The sequence below is a fragment of the Oncorhynchus mykiss genome, chromosome 13, assembly GCF_057628025.1.
Source record: "Oncorhynchus mykiss isolate SJ-2025 chromosome 13, ASM5762802v1, whole genome shotgun sequence".
Lineage (NCBI taxonomy): Eukaryota > Metazoa > Chordata > Actinopteri > Salmoniformes > Salmonidae > Oncorhynchus > Oncorhynchus mykiss.
The window spans coordinates 2,922,335-2,949,177 of record NC_143034.1 but is presented as its reverse complement, the minus strand read 5'-3'; the positions used below and the strand labels follow the sequence as shown (position 1 = coordinate 2,949,177).

Below are 26,843 nucleotides of genomic sequence, written 5' to 3'. Positions count from 1 at the left end.
CTGATACACTGATTACAAATGTTTGTGTGTGTGGGGCGTAAAAATGTTGAATTATAACATTGCCCAGGCATACACACTCAGAGCACTTTATCTCTATAGAAGATCGTTTGAAACCAAGGTTTGCACTATCATGCATACAGCATGTCCAGATATCTGCCGACCCCCGGGGTTAAACATTGATATTTCTAATCAGCGCCCGGTGCCCCCCACCCCGGGGTTAAACATTGATATTTCTAATAAGCGCCCGATGCCCCCACCCCGGTTGTAGACAAAATGTCTCGACATCCGCTCCTGTTGTTTGAATTCACTGCCTTTGTTCTCTAAACCAAATATACAGGGTGTTGCATACATGATATCTCCCGAAAAAATGCCACCACGGCCCTGTAAACTCATTCCGTACATTCTCTAGTTAGGGACGGAACGCGGAGCGAGTCTAGTGGAACATACTTTTAACACTATGTTAGCACAGCTTTAGCACAGGCCAACAGCCCCGAATATATAGTGGCCAGGACAGATAAAAAAAGATAGTCTGTGAATCCCTCCTAATGGATATTTCTGAAGGCTACTGGACATAAGTGATTGGGGAAGCGACTGTTAGACGGGGATTCTCAGAAGCAAACCTTCGCCCTGTCCGTTACGTAGCCCTTCACCATCACACAATTTTCGGCGTAAGTCCAAATAACCGCATACCCAAGAATATTTAGATAGTTAAAAAACGAAAAGTGTGCACTCTGAACGACTTCGGAAGAGCCGATGAAACAGATGCTATTCTACGTTTTTGTACTGACGGCCTTACCCTAACTCCAAACACCAGGCAGCAGTCCCAGGACAGATAAAATGATAATCGGGGAATCCTTCCTTCCTCATGGCCTTACCCTAACTCCAAACACCAGGCAGCAGTCCCAGGACAGATAAAACGATAATCGGGGAATCCTTCCTTCCTCATGGCCTTACCCTAACTCCAAACACCAGGCAGCAGTCCCAGGACAGATAAAACGATAATCGGGGAATCCTTCCTTCCTCATGGCCTTACCCTAACTCCAAACACCAGGCAGCAGTCCCAGGACAGATAAAACGATAATCGGGGAATCCTTCCTTCCTCATGGCCTTACCCTAACTCCAAACACCAGGCAGCAGTCCCAGGACAGATAAAACGATAATCGGGGAATCCTTCCTTCCTCATGGCCTTACCCTAACTCCAAACACCAGGCAGCAGTCCCAGGACAGATAAAATGATAATCGGGGAATCCTTCCTTCCTCATGGAACTTTTTTGAAGGGGAGCTGAATATTCAAGGTGATGTGTGTGTATAGATATATATATTATTTAAAGAATGATAGGTATTAATTATAGGCATTTACATGTGTGTTTTTAAAAATGAAGACTATTTATACAATGAAACAATGTTTTTTATTCATACTGTCTGTAAACAATAGCTTCTGCCCTCTTAGGGTCAACTTGACCCACTTATTGATTAGAAAGTATGATTAGAAACCAAGGCCAACTATATTCAATCTGTGATTAGAAACGATAATTAGAAGCAAAACTATGATAATAAACTATAATAAACTATAAACAACTATGAAGACAGGGCTGTGTGTGCGTGAACGATGACCTATTATTTAAGTGTGGAATATATTCTCTCTCTCTCAGGCTATGAAAAAGACAAAAGATAGGCCATTGACTCCTGAGTGTTGATGCCCACTCTACAACAACCCAGGTTGTTATATGCCCCTGAGGGTCATCTACGAACGTTGGAACATCTACAACTATTGAAGATGCAAAAAGGGGTTTTCAGAAATACATTTGGTTTGCAGATATGTATTATTATAAAAATAATATAACATTATTATCATAATCTTTAGTATTATTATGTTACATTGTGAGACAAAACCAGAAATGTCAATGTAGACAACTTACAAGAACGTGTTTACCAGGCTGTGATGACTGTGAACACTTTAAAGGAGCTCTAATTCAAACATGCAAGGGTATATATTTGATACAATTACCCCCTTTAAAACTGTTGCTGCAATATCACTTCTCAATGTGTGTACATTTCAAGCTTTTCAACAACAATAAACCAACCATCTCAATAATGTTTCTCGGACTAACACACTGTTGAGTTTCCTATTTACTAAAGAAACAACCACTAAGACAAAACACAAAGAGTTGTAATATGATCTGTATACATGTCATTCTATTCGGAAAACAGGTACATTCTGAAAGATTATGATGTTGATGTGATTTTTAATTCATCTCTCAATTTAGGATAATACTGTTTATTTTATACTTTACTTCAATTGTATTAATTATCATGTCTCATACCCGGCTAATACACTACCAAGCCATGCAAACAGCTATGGAATTAACCCAGAACAGGTGTGTGTCTTTTTTGGATCAATAATTGATCAAGAATTCCCAATAGGCTTGTGTCACGTCTTGACCATAGTTTGCTTTGTATGTTTCTAGGTTTTGTTTGGTCAGGGTGTGATCTGAGTGGTCATTGCCAACAAAGGGTATATAACAAAGTATTGAGATAAACTTTTGTTATTGACCAAATACTTATTTTCCACCATAATTTGCAAATAAATTCATTAAAAATCCTACAATGTCTTTTTCTGGATTTTTCCCACTCATTTTGTCTGTCATAGTTGAAGTGTACCTATCATGAAAATTACAGGCCTCTCTCATCTTTTTAAGTGGGAGAACTTGCACAATTGGTGGCTGACTAAATACTTTTTTGCCCCACTGTATGTCACAACAATAGAACTCAGGTTCTTGTCAAGGTGTTCAAATTGCCATCAATAAAATGCAATTGTCTTTGTAGCTTATGCCTGCCCGTACCACAACCCCAAACGACACCATTGGACGTACTGCCAAATTCTCTAAAACTACGTTGGAGGTGGCTTATGGTAGAGAAATTAACATTCAATTTTCTGACAACAGCTCTGGTGGATATCCCATGCCAATTGTACACTCCCTCAAAATATGAGACATCTATGGCATTGTGTTGTGTGGCAAAACTGCACATTTTAGAGTGGCCTTATATTGTCCCCAGCACAAGGTACACCTGTGTAATGATAATGCTGTTTAATCAGATTCTTGAAATGCCACAACTGTCAGATGGATTGATTACCTTGGCAAATGAGAAATGCTCACTAACAGGGATGTAAAAAAATTTGAGGCCAAATTTTGAGAGAAATAAGCTCTTTCTACATATGGAACATTTCTGGGTCTTTTATATTTTGTTCAGTATAATATGACTAAATGTGTTCCTGTGTGTCAGGGGCAGTCAAGAAATAGAACAGCAAGGCCACAGAACGTAAGCAGAGCTGTGGGAGACCACCTCAAGCCCCTGGTAGAGCCGGGGGTGGTGTTCACCTCTCCACCACGTCTTCAGCAGGATGGAAAAGTGGGATTGATTTGTTTGTTTCAGTTTTCAGTAGTTGAATCCTTTGACGTAATATAGATTATTATTTTTTCAACAAGAAATGTACCGGATTGGTTGAAAATAGATAGTAAACATACATATCATGCACTATTTTACCAGTGACTGCATTTATACTGTTATTCACACTAAGATACTATTCATGGACCAAGATATTTTTTGTTGCCTTTGGACATGTTTATTCATTGGTTTTTGAGTCTGTTGATTGGTCGGTCATTGGGTTCATTAGTTTTGAGTCTGTTGATTGGTCGGTTCATTGGGTTCATTTGTTTTGCAAGAGTCTGTTGATTGGTCGGTTCATTTGGTTCATTGGTTTTGAGTCTGTTGATTGGTCGGTTCATTGGGTTCATTTGTTTTGCAAGAGTCTGTTGATTGGTCGGTTCATTGGGTTCATTTGTTTTGCAAGAGTCTGTTGATTGGTCGGTTCATTGTGTTCATTTGTTTTGCAAGAGTCTGCTGATTGGTCGGTTCATTGGGTTCATTGGTGTTGAGTCTGTTGATTGGTCGGTCATTGGGTTCATTGGTGTTGAGTCTGTTGATTGGTCAGTCATTGGGTTCATTTGTTGTACGATATGTTCAAACTGAGCATTATTTATGAAGCACATTTCAGACACGGATGCAACGCAGTGCGCTTCACAGGGAAAACTAATCAACTCTATGAAAATAAAAAAGGAAATAATTACACCACAACAAACATAAGAGGATAAAAAAACTAAAGAATAACAAAAACTGAAAGACTAATGATCATTCTAAGGAGATAACATTGATTAAAATAGTAAGGCCTGGGTGTAATATCCAATAGAACAAATATAAGCTTGTTTTACAACATCGTTCGTAAACAACATAATTGTACCAACATTTTTTCAGTCGGTAGCATAAATATTTATGATTACAACATTTTACATGAATTGTAAATATGCTGAAATATCAAAACAGAATGTACACTCCTTCGCTTTGCAATAATTAACTTACTGGTGAGGCATGGAATAATAAAACATGTATATTTTGTCAGGCTGAATGTTTGAAATATGAGGTGATTTGAGACATGCTTCTTCAGTAGCGGAATAAACACAATTAGCACTTGGATGTAGTCAAGAAATTCTGGAGTGATGTAGATTTGTTTATAAAATGTATTATAGACCAATTTATTATACTATCCCAAAACCGAAGGTAGATTGGACAAAACCAAATGTACATTGGACGTCGGCATAGTCTTGTTTTCAAAGTCATTTTGCTAGGTGGGATAGTCTTGTTTTCAAAGTCATTTTGCTAGATGGGATAGTCTTGTTTTCAAAGTCATTTTGCTAGATGGGATAGTCTTGTTTTCAAAGTCATTTTGCTAGATGGGATAGTCTTGTTTTCAAAGTCATTTTGCTAGATGGGATAGTCTTGTTTTCAAAGTCATTTTGCTAGATGGGATAGTCTTGTTTTCAAAGTCATTTTGCTAGATGGGATAGTCTTGTTTTCAAAGTCATTTTGCTAGATGGGATAGTCTTGTTTTCAAAGTCATTTTGCTAGATGGGATAGTCTTGTTTTCAAAGTCATTTTGCTAGATGGGATAGTCTTGTTTTCAAAGTCATTTTGCTAGGTGGGATAGTCTTGTTTTCAAAGTCATTTTGCTAGATGGGATAGTCTTGTTTTCAAAGTCATTTTGCTAGGTGAGATAGTCTTGTTTTCAAAGTCATTTTGCTAGGTGGGATAGCCCCAATGTCAAAACAGTTTTAACGTGTCCAAATCAATCACCAATATGCAGAAACGGTTTGTGATATATTGAAAACCTAAACATAAAATGTACACAAACATCTGCCACACACATTACTTGTATCTTTTTTAAACAAGCACCTTATAAACTGCACAAGCACCAGAAACAATGTTGTTTTGACAGGTAGTAATAAATCACTGATATCGATTAGGGGGGAAATCAGGATGTACATGATGTTGAAACGAACACAACTAAACAAAACACCTGGAAATGGGAGATATATTTCACCTCACTGGTTAGAGGACAACCTGCAGAAGACAGTCAGCTACATTTTGGAGGGATGCGTTTCAATTATATGTCTCCAAAATTAAACTAACAGCTCAAACACCACACGGAATCTGGGAATAATGTGTACATCACTGGTTAGAGGACAATTTGTAGAAAACAGCTAGCTACATTTTGAAGTAATGCATTTTAATTCAAGTGGGTCACCAACGAGGTAAGTGTAACACAACACTTTATTGGTTAAATAATATTCTTTCAATACAGAGCCTGGATTTTTCCCCTGATGAGGCTCATATCCACATGACACTTAAATTAACAGAACATCGTTAAAAATACTCCTACTACAAGGTTAAAACATTCTACATTGTGACATCATTAAAAAATTCCTACTACAATGTTAAAACATTCTACATTGTGACATCATTAAAATACTCCTACTACAATGTTAAAACATTCTACATTGTAACATTATTTCATTGATATCATGAAACAACTCCTTCATGTATTTTCTGGTGTTTAATCAGAGATCTTTTATCAGAGTATCTCTTGTCACATTGACTACAGCTATGAGGTTTCTCTCCTGTGTGTGTCCGCTGGTGTGTTTTCAGGCTGCTAGATGTTCCAAAACTCTTCCCACATTGATCACAGCTATAAGGCTTCTCTCCTGTGTGTGTTCTCTGGTGTGATTTTAAATGTTTTGATGAAACAAAACTCTTTCCACAGTCAAAGCAGTGGTAAGGTTTTTCTTCTGTATGGAATCTCTGATGTATTTTAAGATCTGCTAAAAAGATTAATCTCTTCCCACAGTCAGAGCAGCAATGGGGTTTCTCTCCAGTGTGTATTCTCAGGTGTGCTATCAGGTTGCCTGAGTGAGAAAAATTATTCCCACATTGATTACAGCTATAAGGCTTCTCTCCTGTGTGTGTTCTCTGGAGTGATGTTAAATTTCCTGAGATAACGAAACTCTTTCCACAGTCAGAGCAGTGGTAAGGTCTCTCTCCTGTGTGTGTTCTCTGGTGTATGGTCAGACAGCTAGATGTAACAAAACTCTTCCCACAGTATTCACAGCTGTAAGGTTTCTCTCCTGTGTGTGTTCTCTGGTGTGCTTTCAGGCTGCTTGTAACACTAAAACTCTTCCCACATTTATCACAGCTATTAGGTTTCTCTCCCGTGTGGATTCTCAGATGTCTTTTAAGGCCAGCTGAAGAGGGGAATCTCTTCCCACAGTCAGAGCAGCGGTGAGGTTTCTTCCCTGTGGGTTTCCGCTGGTGTTTGAGGTGTTCTGATGTGAAGAGACTCTTCTCTGTCTCTTCAGCATCACGAGGTTGTTGAGGCCCCCCAGAGGATCCACAATAGTCACGTCTCTCTCCTGTGTGAACAACAAAGTCAGACAGATGGTTAAAGGCCCACAACAGCAGAAATCCACTGTATCTTTCAGCTAAAAGGTGATGCCCAGGATGTTGTACAACAATTGATGTCTGTAATTAATGTTTAAATGCTTTTACAAATTTAATTGAGTACTGTCTTAAGACAGTCAAGTGATCAAAAATAGACATATTTGTCGCAGCTGGCTGTGACCGGGAGGTCCATGGGGCGATGCACAATTGGCCTAGCGTCGTCCGGGTTAGGGAGGGTTTGGCCGGTAGGGATATCCTTGTCTCATCGCGCACCAGCGACTCCTGTGGCGGGCCGGGCGCAGTGCATGCTAACCAAGGTTGCCAGGTGCACGGTGTTTCCCCCGACACATTGGTGCGGCTGGCTTCCGGGTTGGATGTGCGCTGTGTTAAGAAGCATTGCGGCTTGGTTGGGTTGTGTATCGGAGGACGCATGACTTTCAACCTTCGTCTCTCCCGAGCCCGTATGGGAGTTGTAGCGATGAGACAAGATAGTAGCTACTAACAATTGGATACAACGAAATTGAGGTAAAATTCACAAAAAAAAGTTGAACACAGGTTGAAAATATCCTGATGAAAATAAATATCCTATAAATCACATTGGCTGCACATGCTAATGAGGAAACCACTAGTTATGGATGTAGTATATCTGGTAATGAGGAAACCACTAGTTATGGATGTAGTATATCTGCTAATGAGGAAACCACTAGTTATGGATGTAGTATATCTGGTAATGAGGAAACCACTAGTTATGGATGTAGTATATCTGGTAATGAGGAAACCACTAGTTATGGATGTAGTATATCTGGTAATGAGGAAACCACTAGTTATGGATGTAGTATATCTGGTAATGAGGAAACCACTAGTTATGGACGTAGTATATCTGGTAATGAGGAAACCACTAGTTATGGATGTAGTATATCTGGTAATGAGGAAACCACTAGTTATGGATGTAGTATATCTGGTAATGAGGAAACCACTAGTTATGGATGTAGTATATCTGGTAATGAGGAAACCACTAGTTATGGATGTAGTATATCTGGTAATGAGGAAACCACTAGTTATGGATGTAGTATATCTGGTAATGAGGAAACCACTAGTTATGGATGTAGTATATCTGGTAATGAGGAAACCACTAGTTATGGATGTAGTATATCTGCTAATGAGGAAACCACTAGTTATGGATGTAGTATATCTGGTAATGAGGAAACCACTAGTTATGGATGTAGTATATCTGGTAATGAGGAAACCACTAGTTATGGATGTAGTATGTCTGGTAATGAGGAAACCACTAGTTATGGATGTAGTATATCTGCTAATGAGGAAACCACTAGTTATGGATGTAGTATATCTGGTAATGAGGAAACCACTAGTTATGGATGTAGTATATCTGGTAATGAGGAAACCGCTAGTTATGGATGTAGTATATCTGGTAATGAGGAAACCACTAGTTATGGATGTAGTATATCTGGTAATGAGGAAACCACTAGTTATGGATGTAGTATATCTGGTAATGAGGAAACCACTAGTTATGGATGTAGTATATCTGGTAATGAGGAAACCACTAGATATGGATGTAGTATATCTGGTAATGAGGAAACCACTAGTTATGGATGTAGTATATCTGGTAATGAGGAAACCACTAGTTATGGATGTAGTATATCTGGTAATGAGGAAACCACTAGTTATGGATGTAGTATATCTGGTAATGAGGAAACCACTAGTTATGGATGTAGTATATCTGGTAATGAGGAAACCACTAGTTATGGATGTAGTATATCTGGTAATGAGGAAACCACTAGTTATGGATGCAGTATATCTGCCTGGAGCAAAAATGGTGAGTGAAGATTTGAGTTTTTCACAATGTATTCTGAATGTTACTGCACATTATCAGCTCAAGATCGTAGGCTGCAACATTAGCCTCCGTTTCCAGGTTGTTTATGAGAGCATTTAACTCTGGGATTATAATGATAAGGCTCGTTATAATGTCCTGCAAAATATAATGTTTGTGTCATTGTCACAAATCAACCGCTTTGTCGGAACTAGAAGCACAAGCATTTCGCTACACTCGTATTAACATCTGCTAACCATGTGTATGTGACAAATAAAATTTGATTTATACTTTAAAAAAATACCTCAACCAGTAAAAATGCTATTTGGCTTTGCAACCAGCCTATCAATGAGTGTTAGCATTCAAGCTAATAAAAATAATTGTAAAAATAACTGCAGATTTCCCCTTTAACAACCACACATCAGTTCAACAACTGCAGATTTCCCTTTTAACAACCACACATCAGTTCAACAACTGCAGATTTCCCCTTTAACAACCACACATCAGTTCAACAACTGCAGATTTCCCCTTTAACAACCACACATCAGTTCAACAACTGCAGATTTCCCTTTTAACAACCACACATCAGTTCAACAACTGCAGATTTCCCCTTTAACAACCACACATCAGTTCAACAACTGAGTTTATGTTTTCAGAAAGTACTTACTGGTGTTAATCAGCATCAAGAATAAAGTATTTTGCAAATATCACAACCAAATATACAAGATATTACCTTAGCGACTGTTTCAAGTAATAATCAAAACAAAAACAACAGTTGCCTATGACAACCGCAAAAAAAAAAAAAAATATTCAGAACTAATAACCGCACTGTCAATCAAGTGAACACCGCTCGTCTCATTGGTGAGTAATTGACCTTCGTGGTATAATTGGTGAGTAATGGTGGTTGACCTTCGTGGTATAATTGACGTGTTGCGTATGTAATGTAGAATGATGAAACAAGTTTGGTTGTCTTCTAGAGTGTCTGGAGGATTTGCACAGAAACCAAACTTGACCCGGGTTAAACAACGTTTTGCCGATTTAGATTTCATAAATTGTTTTGTTGCAAGTTGAAAGAGTCTGGAATTAATGCAAAACACTGGATATAAAAACCAATTTTATCAAACAAAAGTACGCTACATTTTTATCTCTGGGACCCCCGGGATGACAAATCAGAGCAGCAACTGTCCAGACTTTGGGACAGAGTTTCCTGTAAAAGTTTAATAACGAAGATGTCACTCTGCCTGCAACTGTAGATTTCCCTTTTAAAACCACACATCAGTTCAACTGCAGAGTTTAAGCCTCTGTTTTTAAGACAGTACTTACTAGTGTTTTTCAGGCCCCGGTTTCCCAAAAGCATTTCACGGCTAACTTCATCTGTAGAACCATGCCTAGACGCCTTAAGATGACTTTGGGAAACGGGGCCCAGATATCCAGTTTCCTCCTCCTCCCTTTTCGATGTAACAGTCATCTCCCCCTCCTCCTCTTTTACTCCAAAAATGGCATCCTCCTCGTCTTTTACTGTAACATCCTCCTCCTCTTTCACTCTGAACGCGTCTTCTTCTTCTTTCACTGAAACGTCTTTCTCTTCTTTCACTATAACAGCTTCACCCTCTACTTCTCTTTTTACTGTAACAGCTTCTTCTTCCTCCTCCTCCTCCTCTCTGACGAGAGCTTCTTTCTCCGTCCAGCAGACCTCCTCTTCTTTAGCAGGAGGAGAGTAGCTTAGTGAACGCATGGTCGGAGATGTTAGCTAGCTAGGCTAATGCTAACTTAACCAGCCCGCCAGCTGACTAATAACAACACCGCAAATATTAAGTTAAATCTGATAACTAACTAGACGACAGAAGTGTGTTTAAAACACAGCTTTATTGGTTAATCTATGTTGTCTAGCAAGCTACCGAGGTGTCTCACTAACTGTTGCTGCTGTTGAAAGAAGCGTTCCGTCCACTAGATTATACGTCACACCAGCAGCATCGCCTTGAAGTCCCAATGCTTTTTTGCTGACTGGGGTAAAACGCAGTTTTTATTTTTTTTATATATATTTTTTTTATTAATAACAAATCAATGCATAAAGCACATGAGGGAACACAAGCATACATAGATTACAAACAATAGACAATCGAGCTAGGGGCGGGGCTGGGGGCGGGGCTAAGGGGGTACAATATCACATTACAATTACACAAGGACCTTAAGGGACATGCATTACTTACAATTCTAACAGCTTTTTTTGTTAGTAGAGCATTTAACCGTCTTAAAATACAGTTCAATTTATTTTTGTAGGGTAACGAAAATGTGGTTTTCTGTTAGCAAATTTACATTTGTGTATATGAAATTTGGCCAAAAGAATAATGAAATTAATTACATAAAAATGATTCCGCTTATTTCTATTGTATGTAAAGAATCCAAACAGTACATCTCTCCACAATAGTGTACAATCTTCATAAATGTGTTCAATTATAAACCTACTGATGTCTTGCCACAGTTTTCTTACATGCATACAATGCCAAAAAAGATGCAACACAGTTTCTGGATGGTCATTACAAAAGGAGCAATTTGAGTTGATGTTTTCCTTAAACTTCTTCATATAGTGGTTGGCAGGATAATATTTATGAATAATTTTAAAGGAAACTTCCTTAGTTTTGTTAACAAGTAGGTATGTGTGTGGCAACATCCAAACTTTTTTCCCAACAGATATTATCAATAAATCCATTCCAATAAGGCATGACATAAGGCATGACATAAGGCATGACATAAGGCATGACATAAGGCATGACATAAGGTATATACATACAACATCCTGCTGAAACAAGGTTCGTATCGCTCTGTTGTTGAATGGACCAAAAGAGAAACAAATCTTTCCTACTGATGAGTCAACAGGGTCAACAGAAGGTAGGCTGTGAGGGTCAGGTCTTGACACGTTCCTGAATAACAGAGCAACACCTGAGGGAATGGCATCTAAAACAATTGCAAAATCTTTAGGTGTTACAGGGACCTTGTAAAGTGATAAGAATTCTTTATAACTGAGTAAAAGACCCTCTGCATTTACAGTTAGTCAGACACCTCGGTAGCTTGCTAGACAAAATAGATTAACCAATAAAGCTGTGTTTTAAACACACTTCTGTTACCAATAGGATATTATTTCGGAAGGTAAAACGCAGTTGAGTAAAATATATATTATAGCGTGACGTGTAATCTAGTAGACAGGACGCTTCTTCAACAACAGCAGCTAGTCAGCCACCTCGGTAGCACGCAACTGACAGTATACGGTCAAGACTGGAGTTAAGTCCTGAATTAGGTCTTAATTGTTTAACATGTTTATTGTTTAACCCAGTACCCTGCCCTGAACTTAATCACTGTCACTAGCTGGCCTCCACCCAGTACTCAACACTGCTCGTTCAAGGCTGCTGCCCTATGTACATAGACATGGAATCACTGATCACTTAAATAATGAAACACTGGTCCCTTTAATAATGGAACACTGGTCACTTTAATAATGGAACACGGGTCACTTTAATAATGGAACACTGGTCACTTTAATAATGGAACACTGGTCACTTTAATAATGGAACACTGGTCACTTTAATAATGGAACACTGGTCACTTAAATAATGAAACACTGGTCCCTTTAATAATGGAACACTGGTCACTATAATAATGGAACACTGGTCACTTTAATAATGGAACACTGGTCACTATAATAATGGAACACTGGTCACTTTAATAATGGAACACTGGTCACTTTAATAATGGAACACTGGTCACTTTAATAATGGAACACTGGCCACTTTAATAATGGAACACTGGTCACTTTAATAATGGAACACTGGTCCCTTTAATAATGGAACACTGGTCACTTTAATAATGGAACACTGGTCACTTTAATAATGGAACACTGGTCACTTTAATAATGGAACACTGGTCACGTTAATAATGGAACACTGGTCACGTTAATAATGGAACACTGGTCACTTTAATAATGGAACACTGGTCCCTTTAATAATGGAACACTGATCACTATAATAATGGAACACTGGTCACTATAATAATGGAACACTGGTCACTATAATAATGGAACACTGGTCACTATAATAATGGAACACTGGTCACTTTAATAATGGAACACTGGTCACTATAATAATGGAACACTGGTCACTATAATAATGGAACACTGGTCACTATAATAATGGAACACTGGTCACTTTAATAATGGAACACTGGTCCCCTTAATAATGGAACACTGGTCCCTTTAATAATGTTTAAATACTGTTTTACACACTTCATATGTATTTTCATTTAGCTTTGATTTCCTCTAGCTATTCTCCAGTTTGCTCCCAGCCGCTTTCACAGAACTTAGATCACTGTTAAACCATGGTGCAGATTTGTTTGTTTGACTGAATTAATGTGACATTTCCTTAAATGCAGTCAGATACGTAGCAGATAGAAAGTATGTTTTAAATTAAATGAAATACACTTTTACTCTCAACGGCGTTTACCAACTCCAGTCAGCAGATGGCGATGAGCGTCTTTCAGGCGACGCTGCCAGTGTGACGTATAATCTAGTGGACGGGACGTTCTTTCAACAACAACAGCTAGTCAGACACCTCGGTAGCTTTCTGGCAAACATAGCTACAACATTCACGCTCTTTACACTGTTTTGGTGTTTTAAAGTTCTGTCGTTTAGCTAGTTACCTTATTTAATGTTATATGTACATTGTTACTCAGCTAGCTGGCTTAATAAGTTAGCTTAGAGCTAGGCTTGTCGCTAATGCTACCTAGCTAACATCTCCGACCATGAGTTCACTGAGCTACTCTCCTCCGGATAAAGAAGAGGAGGTCTGCTGGGCGGAGGAAGAGGGTCTGTGGCTGAACATTGTCGTGAAAGAGGAGAAAGAAGAGGAGGATGTCACCGTTAAAAAACAAGTAGAGGTTGAGTCTGTTCCGGTTAAAGACGAAGAGAAAGACGTTACTGTGAAAGAAGAGGAAGACTCGTTCAGAGTGAAAGAGGAGGAGAATGTTACATTAAAAGAAGAGGAGCAAGAGGAGGATGCAGGAGAGGAGGGGGAGATGACTGTCACATTGAAAGAAGACGACGAGGAGGAGACAGAAGATCTGATTAAGACCAGTAAGTACTTTCTTAATAACAGGATCACAACCTCTGTTAGCCCACTAATGGACGAAAGAAGTCTGACGTGACTCAGTATAGTCCAAGGACCAGACATGTTCTGCTTTGAGGCGAAGTGGCTCCAAAACAGACAAGTACTACATCTAAATGTGAATCCATTCTCAATTGTGGTACGGTTCCAGAAACATAAATCTCTCCACTTTCATATCACATCAAAAATAATTTCAAAAATATACTCTTACTGCAGCATACTGTTCTAACCGGTTTTAACACAGTTGCAGCCGACAGCGTTTTTCAGCGACAACACCTTTGTGGCGTCCGTTTTCCGTTTACACACAGGTGTTAGGAGTCGTTGATAGCTATTTAGGCCAGGTATGCCTCTGTCTATCATCTGTCTTCCATCTGTTTTCCTCCAACGCGCTGTAACATGGAAATATGGCCATATGGGAACAGTAACCCTATAAAGGTAGCAATTAAACCTTTTGGGTTTTTGGGGGGGGGGGGGGGGGGGGGTAAAATGATCCTGGAAGTGATACATGTTTGACGGAGGGACATGTCAAAATTCTGACTTTGGTCATTCTAGCAAGCTTTTATTCATATAAAAAATGTACTGAATTGGCCATGTGGTCTACATTAAAAGGGTAAATGACATGCCCTCCTCAGTGGGTAATGTCAGTCTTGTAGGTGAAATGAAGATTAAGATTGTAACAATGACAGTCCATTTTATATATATATATATATATCATTATTTATCATTATATATCATTTTATATACAGTGCCTTGCGAAAGTATTCGGCCCCCTTGAACTTTGCGACCTTTTGCCACATTTCAGGCTTCAAACATAAAGATATAAAACTGTATTTTTTTGTTAAGAATCAACAACAAGTGGGACACAATCATGAAGTGGAACGACATTTATTGGATATTTCAAACTTTTTTAACAAATCAAAAACTGAAAAATTGGGCATGCAAAATTATTCAGCCCCTTTACTTTCAGTGCAGCAAACTCTCTCCAGAAGTTCAGTGAGGATCTCTGACTGATCCAATGTTGACCTAAATTACTAATGATGATAAATACAATCCACCTGTGTGTAATCAAGTCTCCGTATAAATGCACCTGCACTGTGATCGTCTCAGAGGTCCGTTAAAAGCGCAGAGAGCATCATGAAGAACAAGGAACACACCAGGCAGGTCCGAGATACTGTTGTGAAGAAGTTTAAAGCCGGATTTGGATACAAAAAGATTTCCCAAGCTTTAAACATCCCAAGGAGCACAGTGCAAGCGATAATATTGAAATGGAAGGAATATCAGACCACTGCAAATCTACCAAGACCTGGCCGTCCCTCTAAACTTTCAGCTCATACAAGGAGAAGACTGATCAGAGATGCAGCCAAGAGGCCCATGATCACTCTGGATGAACTGCAGAGATCTACAGCTGAGGTGGGAGACTCTGTCCATAGGACAACAATCAGTCGTATATTGCACACATCTGGCCTTTGTGGAAGAGTGGTAAGAAGAAAGCCATTTCTTAAAGATATCCATAAAAAGTGTTGTTTAAAGTTTGCCACAAGCCACCTGGGAGACACACCAAACATGTGGAAGAAGGTGCTCTGGTCAGATGAAACCAAAATTGAACTTTATGGCAATAATGCAAAACGTTATGTTTGGCGTAAAAGCAACACAGCTGAACACACCATCCCCACTGTCAAACATGGTGGTGGCAGCATCATGGTTTGGGCCTGCTTTTCTTCAGCAGGGACAGGGAAGATGGTTAAAATTGATGGGAAGATGGATGGAGCCAAATACAGGACCATTCTGGAAGAAAACCTGATGGAGTCTGCAAAAGACCTGAGACTGGGACGGAGATTTGTCTTCCAACAAGACAATGATCCAAAACATAAAGCAAAATCTACAATGGAATGGTTCAAAAATAAACATATCCAGGTGTTAGAATGGCCAAGTCAAAGTCCAGACCTGAATCCAATCGAGAATCTGTGGAAAGAACTGAAAACTGCTGTTCACAAATGCTCTCCATCCAACCTCACTGAGCTCGAGCTGTTTTGCAAGGAGGAATGGGAAAACATTTCTGTCTCTCGATGTGCAAAACTGATAAAGACATACCCCAAGGGACTTACAGCTGTAATCGCAGCAAAAGGTGGCGCTACAAAGTATTAACTTAAGGGGGCTGAATAATTTTGCACGCCCAATTTTTCAGTTTTTGATTTGTTAAAAAAGTTTGAAATATCCAATAAATGTCATTCCACTTCATGATTGTGTCCCACTTGTTGTTCATTCTTCACAAAAAAATACAGTTTTATATCTTTGTTTTAAGCCTGAAATGTGGCAAAAGGTCGCAAAGTTCAAGGGGGCCGAATACTTTCGCAAGGCACTGTATATATGTATGTATCATTATTTATACTTATTGAGGGAAAATCAAGGACTGAAGGGGCGCATGAATAAAAAATGTCAGAGTAAAACTTTAAATTCATGAGGTGATTGGGGGACTAAACCTGATAGTATAACAATAGTAGTGATGGTCTACCACAGCTTCAGATGATAAGGTGTTAACTAGACTAAACCTGATAGTATAACAATAGTAGTGATGGTCTACCACAGCTTCAGATGATAAGGTGTTAACTAGACTAAACCTGATAGTATAACAATAGTAGTGATGGTCTACCACAGCTTCAGATGATAAGGTGTTAACTAGACTAAACCTGATAGTATAACAATAGTAGTGATGGTCTACCACAGCTTCAGATGATAAGGTGTTAACTAGACTAAACCTGATAGTATAACAATAGTAGTGATGGTCTACCACAGCTTCAGATGATACGGTGTTGTTCAGTCAGACAGTTCAGAAAGGCTGGGCAGTAGTTTAAAAGGAGGGGGCAGCGATGTCACAGAGGGGGCAGCGATGTCACAGAGGGGGCAGCGATGTCACAGAGGGGGCAGCGATGTCACAGAGGGGGCAGCGATGTCACAGAGGGAGCAGCGATGTCACAGAGGGAGCAGCGATGTCACAGAGGGGGCAGCGATGTCACAGAGGGAGCAGCGACGTCACAGAGGGAGCAGCGACGTCACAGAGGGGGCAGCGACGTCACAGAGGGGGCAGCGACGTCACAGAGGGGGCAGCGACGTCACAGAGGGGGCAGCGACGTCACAGAGGGGGCAGCTACGTCACAGAGGGAGCAGCGTCAGTCAGTTACTCAGACCGGAGCTCTTCACCAGGCTCCTCCTTGAACATGGAGCCAGTTTTATCATGTAGAAGTTTTATTCAGGTCTCTATTAAGTATTTAACTAAATAATCTGTTTGTCTTTGGCAGGAGAGAGACCAGACTCTCACTCTGATAGCGGAAAGAGTCCTTCGGGGGGACCAGACCCAGAGACGCCCAAACCAGCGAGACAACACCACTGCTCCCAATGTGAAAAGAGGTTTTCCAAATCAGGGGACCTAAAACGACATGAGAGGATACACACAGGGGAGAAGCCTTTCCAATGTTCCCAGTGTGGAAAGTGTTTTAACCGCTTAAGCAACCTGAAGGCGCATGAGAGGACACACACACATTATTTCCAATGTTCCCACTGTGGGAAGCGTTTTGCCTGCTTAAGCAGGCTGAAGAGGCATGAGAGGACACACACAGGGGAAAAGCCGTTCCAATGTTCCCAGTGTGGAAAGCGTTTTACCCGCTTAAAGTGCCTGACGACGCATGAGAGGACACACACAGGGGAAAAGCCTTTCCAATGTTCCCAGTGTGGAAAGCATTTTACCCGCTTAAGGAGCCTGGAGGAGCATGAGAGGATACACACAGGGGAAAATCCGTTCCAATGTTCCCAGTGTGGAAAGCATTTTACCCGCTTAAGGAGCCTGGAGGAGCATGAGAGGACACACACAGGGGAAAAGCCGTTCCAATGTTCCCAGTGTGGAAATAGTTTTACCCGCTTAAGTAGCCTGAAGAAGCATGAAAAGATACACACAGGGGAAAAGCCCTACCAGTGCTCTCATTGTGGAAAGACATTTTCCCAGGCAGAGGACCTGAAATCACATGAGAGAATAGAGAGGCTGTGTACTGACTTATGTTTTTGACCTGAGAATTTAGGTTTTTGTTTATGCCAAATGAAATCATATTGTTAACATGAAATCATTAACAAAATAGACCTACTCTTTTCAAGTTTTCACCTGGAGATGATAAATACTACCATTCATCCATTGCATACGAGTATAAACCCTCTAATATTGTTCATTATGTTTTGGGGATATTGCTAAATGTTCATTATTATATAGATGAATGGAGTTTTGGATTTCTTGATTCTAACCTTAAACCTCTTGGATTTGATGTGATCTGGCTTTTCTCTAAATGAATTTGATTGAATACACGATTTAGATATTGCACCATGTAAATTATTGAATAGATTAATAGAATGAGCATTTCTTGATTTTGAACATTGAAACCTCTTGAATTTAGTCGTTTTGTTTCATTTAGATACTTTGTTTACTAGTCGTCAAGCTAAAGGACGATGAAAATGTGATGGCGTTTTTATAACAACATTGATAAGTTGTTGACCTGAAAAACATGAATGTTCCCACCAATTCCACTATGTAGAAGCAGTATAGAGTTGTTTATTTTGATATTATCTGTTGACTGAATAAATCAGAATTTGCATTGAATACAGATGTGTAGTAGATGTGAAGTTTATTTTATATTCTCACCAATCGATCAACAAAAACGTGTCTTTGTCAGTCTCAATATAATATTAAACTTTTGAAAGAAATGAAAATTAAAAAGTAGAATAAGGCTCCATGTTAGCTAATGGAGGCATTATATTATAAGGCTCCATGGTAGCTAATACATTATAATATAATAAGGCTCCATGGTAGCTAATACATTAGAATATTATAAGGCTCCATGGTAGCTAATGCATTATTATATTATAAGGCTCCATGGTAGCTAATACATTAGAATATTATAAGGCTCCATGGTAGCTAATACATTATAATATAATAAGGCACCATGGTAGCTAATACATTATAATATAATAAGGCACCATGGTAGCTAATACATTATAATAGAATAAGGCACCATGGTAGCTAATACAGTAGAATAGAATAAGGCACCATGGTAGTGTCGCGATACGAAACCTTCAGCCCCGCCCCTTTGCCGGCAGCGGGGTGCTAGAGGTGGTTAGCGTCTCGTTCCCTGGATTGGACAGGGCACTATAGATACTTCAGGTTATCTCGGTATAACCAGGACCGCTCGCGTAGCCCTGCCTCTCTCTATATCGAAGCGTTGTCCGCGTAGAGAGGTATTTTGCCTTGTCACTCTCAACGGTCTAGCTCTAGCTGGGATGTGTGAACCCCACCTTTATCCTCTAGACTCTTTGCTTCACCACCTTGAGTTGGTCCTTGGTCCTTGAGTTATTATTAAGCACTAGTCCTACCAGTCTCTATATGATTTCCCTGTGTTTGAGTGTTAACTGTCTTTGAGAGAACCTTTTACTCGAGACAAAATAAGACTACCGTTTATTTTTGAAAACACTCTGTTTTTTGTCTTTTTACAATCAAACACACTTCAAAATACACAATTTGTTACTCGGTCACACACAGCGTTAATCAAAAACATGCAAATGCCTTAATGCTCTAAATGCCTGGTACAATGATAACACTTATCTCTAATAAAATATAATACTTAACTTAATTACCTTTAAAAGATGACAGGGAGACCCACGAGATCAGGAGCGGTGTTTCAATACGTCAGAGTTCTGAGAATTTAGTTTAGTGTAGCGACTCCCCTCTAACTGCCGAGAGGTTGAATTGGAGTCGTTATTTTAACTAAATTGGATTCAAGTTATATTGAATGAGGAAACTAGAGTCGTTCTTGGTCAACTGATCGTCTACTGATGTTTCACTATCCTCCAACGAAAACCCCCTGGGTTCAGTGTTTAAGTCCTGTCTCGGGATGCCAAACTATTTCCAGTAATGCCGGTGATTAGACCTTGGTCAGGCGATCACAAAGCAGGGACTGTCATATAGTGGACAAAGCCTCAAGAACCACACACTGCCAGTAGTAATGGTTTGGAATAGATAGGAACACGAGGAGTCTCAGCACAAGAATCTAGTCCAAATTCAATAGAGTTAGAATCTAGAGATGAGCCAGGCACCAATACATGGTTCAAATGGTTGTCTCTATGAATTTAGAATTCAAGAAGTAAGCGCCGAAGTATCGGCAGTTTCTCTATATATACCTTTTTTCACCGTCCAAAATCCCCTAGGTGTCCTCCACAGAATAATTCATCCTGTTATTACCTACTACTTCCTCCCAATATTATTTCCGGTGTGGTTGGCTAGTACATACATCTGTTCATACCCATATAAGGATGTACTTCCTACATCGCTTAAAGCGCTATCTTCCTCTTATAGAGTCCAGCCTATTCAAGCAATAAGGATTCTAATAGGTTTTCCCAGCCAGCAGATTCTCCTTCTACCGTGGGCGGAGCCAGTTGATACCAGTCAGGTTCTGCTGTTTGGAAGCTTGGTTCTTCAGGGGTAGACATAGTCCAGGCGGGTAGTTCATCCGGTACTGTCAAGGCGGGTCAGAGGGGAGATCCTTTTTGTGTTCCACTACAGTAGCTAATACATTATAATATAATAAGGCTCCATGGTAGCTAATACATTATAATATAATAAGGCTCCATGGTAGCTAATACATTATAATATAATAAGGCTCCATGGTAGCTAATACATTATAATATAATAAGGCTCCATGGTAGCTAATACATTATAATATAATAAGGCTCCATGGTAGCTAATACATTATAATATAATACGGCTCCATGGTAGCTAATACAGAATATAATAAGGCTCCATGGTAGCTAATACATTATAATATAATAAGGCTCCATGGTAGCTAATACATTAGAATAGAATAAGGCTCCATGGTAGCTAATACATTATAATATAATAAGGCTCCATGGTAGCTAATACATTATAATATAATAAGGCTCCATGGTAGCTAATACATTATAATATAATAAGGCTCCATGGTAGCTAATACATTAGAATAGAATAAGGCTCCATGGTAGCTAATACATTATAATATAATAAGGCTCCATGTTAGCTAACACATTATAATATAATAAGGCTCCATGGTAGCTAATACATTATAATATAATAAGGCTCCATGTTAGCTAATACATTATAATATAATAAGGCTCCATGGTAGCTAATACATTATAATATAATAAGGCTCCATGGTAGCTAATACATTATAATATAATAAGGCTCCATGGTAGCTAATACATTATAATATAATAAGGCTCCATGGTAGCTAATACATTAGAATAGAATAAGGCTCCATGGTAGCTAATACATTATAATATAATAAGGCTCCATGGTAGCTAATACATTAGAATAGAATAAGGCTCCATGGTAGCTAATACATTATAATATAATAAGGCTCCATGGTAGCTAATACATTATAATATAATAAGGCTCCATGGTAGCTAATACATTATAATATAATAAGGCTCCATGGTAGCTAATACATTAGAATAGAATAAGGCTCCATGGTAGCTAATACATTATAATATAATAAGGCTCCATGTTAGCTAATACATTATAATATAATAAGGCTCCATGGTAGCTAATACATTATAATAAAATAAGGCTCCATGGTAGCTAATACATTATAATATAATAAGGCTCCATGGTAGCTAATACATTATAATATAATAAGGCTCCATGGTAGCTAATACATTATAATATAATAAGGCTCCATGGTAGCTAATACATTATAATATAATAAGGCTCCATGGTAGCTAATACATTATAATATAATACGGCTCCATGGTAGCTAATACATTAGAATATAATAAGGCTCCATGGTAGCTAATACATTATAATATAATAAGGCTCCATGGTAGCTAATACATTAGAATAGAATAAGGCTCCATGGTAGCTAATACATTATAATATAATAAGGCTCCATGTTAGCTAATACATTATAATATAATAAGGCTCCATGGTAGCTAATACATTATAATATAATAAGGCTCCATGGTAGCTAATACATTATAATATAATAAGGCTCCATGGTAGCTAATACATTATAATATAATAAGGCACCATGGTAGCTAATACATTATAATATAATAAGGCACCATGGTAGCTAATACATTATAATAGAATAAGGCACCATGGTAGCTAATATAGTAGAATAGAATAAGGCACCATGGTAGCTAATACATTATAATATAATAAGGCTCCATGGTAGCTAATACATTAGAATATTATAAGGCTCCATGGTAGCTAATGGAGGCATTATATTATAAGGCTCCATGGTAGCTAATACATTATAATATAATAAGGCTCCATGGTAGCTAATATATTATAATATTATAAGGCTCCATGGTAGCTAATACATTATAATATAATAAGGCTCCATGGTAGCTAATACATTATAATATAATAAGGCTCCATGGTAGCTAATACATTATAATATAATAAGGCTCCATGGTAGCTAATACATTAGAATATTATAAGGCTCCATGGTAGCTAATACATTATAATATAATAAGGCTCCATGGTAGCTAATACATTATAATATAATAAGGCACCATGGTAGCTAATACATTATAATATAATAAGGCACCATGGTAGCTAATACATTATAATAGAATAAGGCACCATGGTAGCTAATACAGTAGAATAGAATAAGGCACCATGGTAGTGTCGCGATACGAAATCTTCAGCCCCGCCCCTTTGCCGGCAGCGGGGTGCTAGAGGTGGTTAGCGTCCCGTTCCCTGGATTGGACAGGGCACTATAGATACTTCAGGTTATCTCGGTATAACCAGGACCGCTCGCGTAGCCCTGCCTCTCTCTATATTGAAGCGTTGTCCGCGTAGAGAGGTATTTTGCCTTGTCACTCTCAACGGTCTAGCTCTAGCTGGGATGTGTGAACCCCACCTTTATCCTCTAGACTCTTTGCTTCACCACCTTGAGTTGGTCCTTGGTCCTTGAGTTATTATTAAGCACTAGTCCTACCAGTCTCTATATGATTTCCCTGTGTTTGAGTGTTAACTGTCTTTGAGAGAACCTTTTACTCGAGACAAAATAAGACTACCGTTTATTTTTGAAAACACTCTGTTTTTTGTCTTTTTACAATCAAACACACTTCAAAATACACAATTTGTTACTCGGTCACACACAGCGTTAATCAAAAACATGCAAATGCCTTAATGCTCTAAATGCCTGGTACAATGATAACACTTATCTCTAATAAAATATAATACTTAACTTAATTACCTTTAAAAGATGACAGGGAGACCCACGAGATCAGGAGCGGTGTTTCAATACGTCAGAGTTCTGAGAATTTAGTTTAGTGTAGCGACTCCCCTCTAACTGCCGAGAGGTTGAATTGGAGTCGTTATTTTAACTAAATTGGATTCAAGTTATATTGAATGAGGAAACTAGAGTCGTTCTTGGTCAACTGATCGTCTACTGATGTTTCACTATCCTCCAACGAAAACCCCCTGGGTTCAGTGTTTAAGTCCTGTCTCGGGATGCCAAACTATTTCCAGTAATGCCGGTGATTAGACCTTGGTCAGGCGATCACAAAGCAGGGACTGTCATATAGTGGACAAAGCCTCAAGAACCACACACTGCCAGTAGTAATGGTTTGGAATAGATAGGAACACGAGGAGTCTCAGCACAAGAATCTAGTCCAAATTCAATAGAGTTAGAATCTAGAGATGAGCCAGGCACCAATACATGGTTCAAATGGTTGTCTCTATGAATTTAGAATTCAAGAAGTAAGCGCCGAAGTATCGGCAGTTTCTCTATATATACCTTTTTTCACCGTCCAAAATCCCCTAGGTGTCCTCCACAGAATAATTCATCCTGTTATTACCTACTACTTCCTCCCAATATTATTTCCGGTGTGGTTGGCTAGTACATACATCTGTTCATACCCATATAAGGATGTACTTCCTACATCGCTTAAAGCGCTATCTTCCTCTTATAGAGTCCAGCCTATTCAAGCAATAAGGATTCTAATAGGTTTTCCCAGCCAGCAGATTCTCCTTCTACCGTGGGCGGAGCCAGTTGATACCAGTCAGGTTCTGCTGTTTGGAAGCTTGGTTCTTCAGGGGTAGACATAGTCCAGGCGGGTAGTTCATCCGGTACTGTCAAGGCGGGTCAGAGGGGAGATCCTTTTTGTGTTCCACTACAGTAGCTAATACATTATAATATAATAAGGCTCCATGGTAGCTAATACATTATAATATAATAAGGCTCCATGGTAGCTAATACATTATAATATAATAAGGCTCCATGGTAGCTAATACATTATAATATAATAAGGCTCCATGGTAGCTAATACATTATAATATAATAAGGCTCCATGGTAGCTAATACATTATAATATAATACGGCTCCATGGTAGCTAATACATTAGAATATAATAAGGCTCCATGGTAGCTAATACATTATAATATAATAAGGCTCCATGGTAGCTAATACATTAGAATAGAATAAGGCTCCATGGTAGCTAATACATTATAATATAATAAGGCTCCATGGTAGCTAATACATTATAATATAATAAGGCTCCATGGTAGCTAATACATTATAATATAATAAGGCTCCATGGTAGCTAATACATTAGAATAGAATAAGGCTCCATGGTAGCTAATACATTATAATATAATAAGGCTCCATGTTAGCTAACACATTATAATATAATAAGGCTCCATGGTAGCTAATACATTATAATATAATAAGGCTCCATGTTAGCTAATACATTATAATATAATAAGGCTCCATGGTAGCTAATACATTATAATATAATAAGGCTCCATGGTAGCTAATACATTATAATATAATAAGGCTCCATGGTAGCTAATACATTATAATATAATAAGGCTCCATGGTAGCTAATACATTAGAATAGAATAAGGCTCCATGGTAGCTAATACATTATAATATAATAAGGCTCCATGGTAGCTAATACATTAGAATAGAATAAGGCTCCATGGTAGCTAATACATTATAATATAATAAGGCTCCATGGTAGCTAATACATTATAATATAATAAGGCTCCATGGTAGCTAATACATTATAATATAATAAGGCTCCATGGTAGCTAATACATTAGAATAGAATAAGGCTCCATGGTAGCTAATACATTATAATATAATAAGGCTCCATGTTAGCTAATACATTATAATATAATAAGGCTCCATGGTAGCTAATACATTATAATAAAATAAGGCTCCATGGTAGCTAATACATTATAATATAATAAGGCTCCATGGTAGCTAATACATTATAATATAATAAGGCTCCATGGTAGCTAATACATTATAATATAATAAGGCTCCATGGTAGCTAATACATTATAATATAATAAGGCTCCATGGTAGCTAATACATTATAATATAATACGGCTCCATGGTAGCTAATACATTAGAATATAATAAGGCTCCATGGTAGCTAATACATTATAATATAATAAGGCTCCATGGTAGCTAATACATTAGAATAGAATAAGGCTCCATGGTAGCTAATACATTATAATATAATAAGGCTCCATGTTAGCTAATACATTATAATATAATAAGGCTCCATGGTAGCTAATACATTATAATATAATAAGGCTCCATGGTAGCTAATACATTATAATATAATAAGGCTCCATGGTAGCTAATACATTATAATATAATAAGGCACCATGGTAGCTAATACATTATAATATAATAAGGCACCATGGTAGCTAATACATTATAATAGAATAAGGCACCATGGTAGCTAATATAGTAGAATAGAATAAGGCACCATGGTAGCTAATACATTATAATATAATAAGGCTCCATGGTAGCTAATACATTAGAATATTATAAGGCTCCATGGTAGCTAATGGAGGCATTATATTATAAGGCTCCATGGTAGCTAATACATTATAATATAATAAGGCTCCATGGTAGCTAATATATTATAATATTATAAGGCTCCATGGTAGCTAATACATTATAATATAATAAGGCTCCATGGTAGCTAATACATTATAATATAATAAGGCTCCATGGTAGCTAATACATTATAATATAATAAGGCTCCATGGTAGCTAATACATTAGAATATTATAAGGCTCCATGGTAGCTAATACATTATAATATAATAAGGCTCCATGGTAGCTAATACATTATAATATAATAAGGCACCATGGTAGCTAATACATTATAATATAATAAGGCACCATGGTAGCTAATACATTATAATAGAATAAGGCACCATGGTAGCTAATACAGTAGAATAGAATAAGGCACCATGGTAGTGTCGCGATACGAAACCTTCAGCCCCGCCCCTTTGCCGGCAGCGGGGTGCTAGAGGTGGTTAGCGTCCCGTTCCCTGGATTGGACAGGGCACTATAGATACTTCAGGTTATCTCGGTATAACCAGGACCGCTCGCGTAGCCCTGCCTCTCTCTATATTGAAGCGTTGTCCGCGTAGAGAGGTATTTTGCCTTGTCACTCTCAACGGTCTAGCTCTAGCTGGGATGTGTGAACCCCACCTTTATCCTCTAGACTCTTTGCTTCACCACCTTGAGTTGGTCCTTGGTCCTTGAGTTATTATTAAGCACTAGTCCTACCAGTCTCTATATGATTTCCCTGTGTTTGAGTGTTAACTGTCTTTGAGAGAACCTTTTACTCGAGACAAAATAAGACTACCGTTTATTTTTGAAAACACTCTGTTTTTTGTCTTTTTACAATCAAACACACTTCAAAATACACAATTTGTTACTCGGTCACACACAGCGTTAATCAAAAACATGCAAATGCCTTAATGCTCTAAATGCCTGGTACAATGATAACACTTATCTCTAATAAAATATAATACTTAACTTAATTACCTTTAAAAGATGACAGGGAGACCCACGAGATCAGGAGCGGTGTTTCAATACGTCAGAGTTCTGAGAATTTAGTTTAGTGTAGCGACTCCCCTCTAACTGCCGAGAGGTTGAATTGGAGTCGTTATTTTAACTAAATTGGATTCAAGTTATATTG

General features: G+C 38.4%; 2 protein-coding genes across 2 annotated transcripts; one reads left to right on the top strand and one right to left on the bottom strand.

Moving 5' to 3' along the window:
• Nucleotides 1-3,602: 3,602 nt before the first annotated feature.
• On the bottom strand, nucleotides 3,603-10,611 carry LOC149978484 (uncharacterized). Its single transcript, XM_090194693.1, has 2 exons — nucleotides 9,983-10,611; nucleotides 3,603-6,803 (listed from the first exon to the last, which is right to left on the bottom strand). Exons 1-2 carry the CDS (start codon nucleotides 10,392-10,394, stop codon nucleotides 5,917-5,919), a joined length of 1,299 nt encoding a protein of 432 aa, XP_090050819.1. The 5' UTR covers nucleotides 10,395-10,611; the 3' UTR covers nucleotides 3,603-5,916.
• A 2,552-nt stretch (nucleotides 10,612-13,163) lies between these two features.
• Nucleotides 13,164-18,455, top strand: LOC110487183 (uncharacterized). Its single transcript, XM_036948652.2, has 2 exons — nucleotides 13,164-13,781; nucleotides 17,109-18,455. The coding sequence occupies exons 1-2, from the start codon at nucleotides 13,451-13,453 to the stop codon at nucleotides 17,867-17,869; spliced, it is 1,092 nt and encodes a 363-aa protein (XP_036804547.2). The 5' UTR covers nucleotides 13,164-13,450; the 3' UTR covers nucleotides 17,870-18,455.
• The last annotated feature ends 8,388 nt before the right edge of the window (nucleotides 18,456-26,843 follow it).

Coding starts and splice junctions, on each gene's coding strand:
- LOC149978484 (XM_090194693.1), bottom strand. CDS start 10,394: ATGCGTTCACTAAGCTACTCTCCTCCTGCTAAAGAAGAGGAGGTCTGC. Junction 6,804..9,982: donor CCGGGGCCTGAAAAACACTA/GTAAGTACTGTC, acceptor TTGTTCACACAG/GAGAGAGACGTGACTATTGT.
- LOC110487183 (XM_036948652.2), top strand. CDS start 13,451: ATGAGTTCACTGAGCTACTCTCCTCCGGATAAAGAAGAGGAGGTCTGC. Junction 13,782..17,108: donor AGAAGATCTGATTAAGACCA/GTAAGTACTTTC, acceptor TGTCTTTGGCAG/GAGAGAGACCAGACTCTCAC.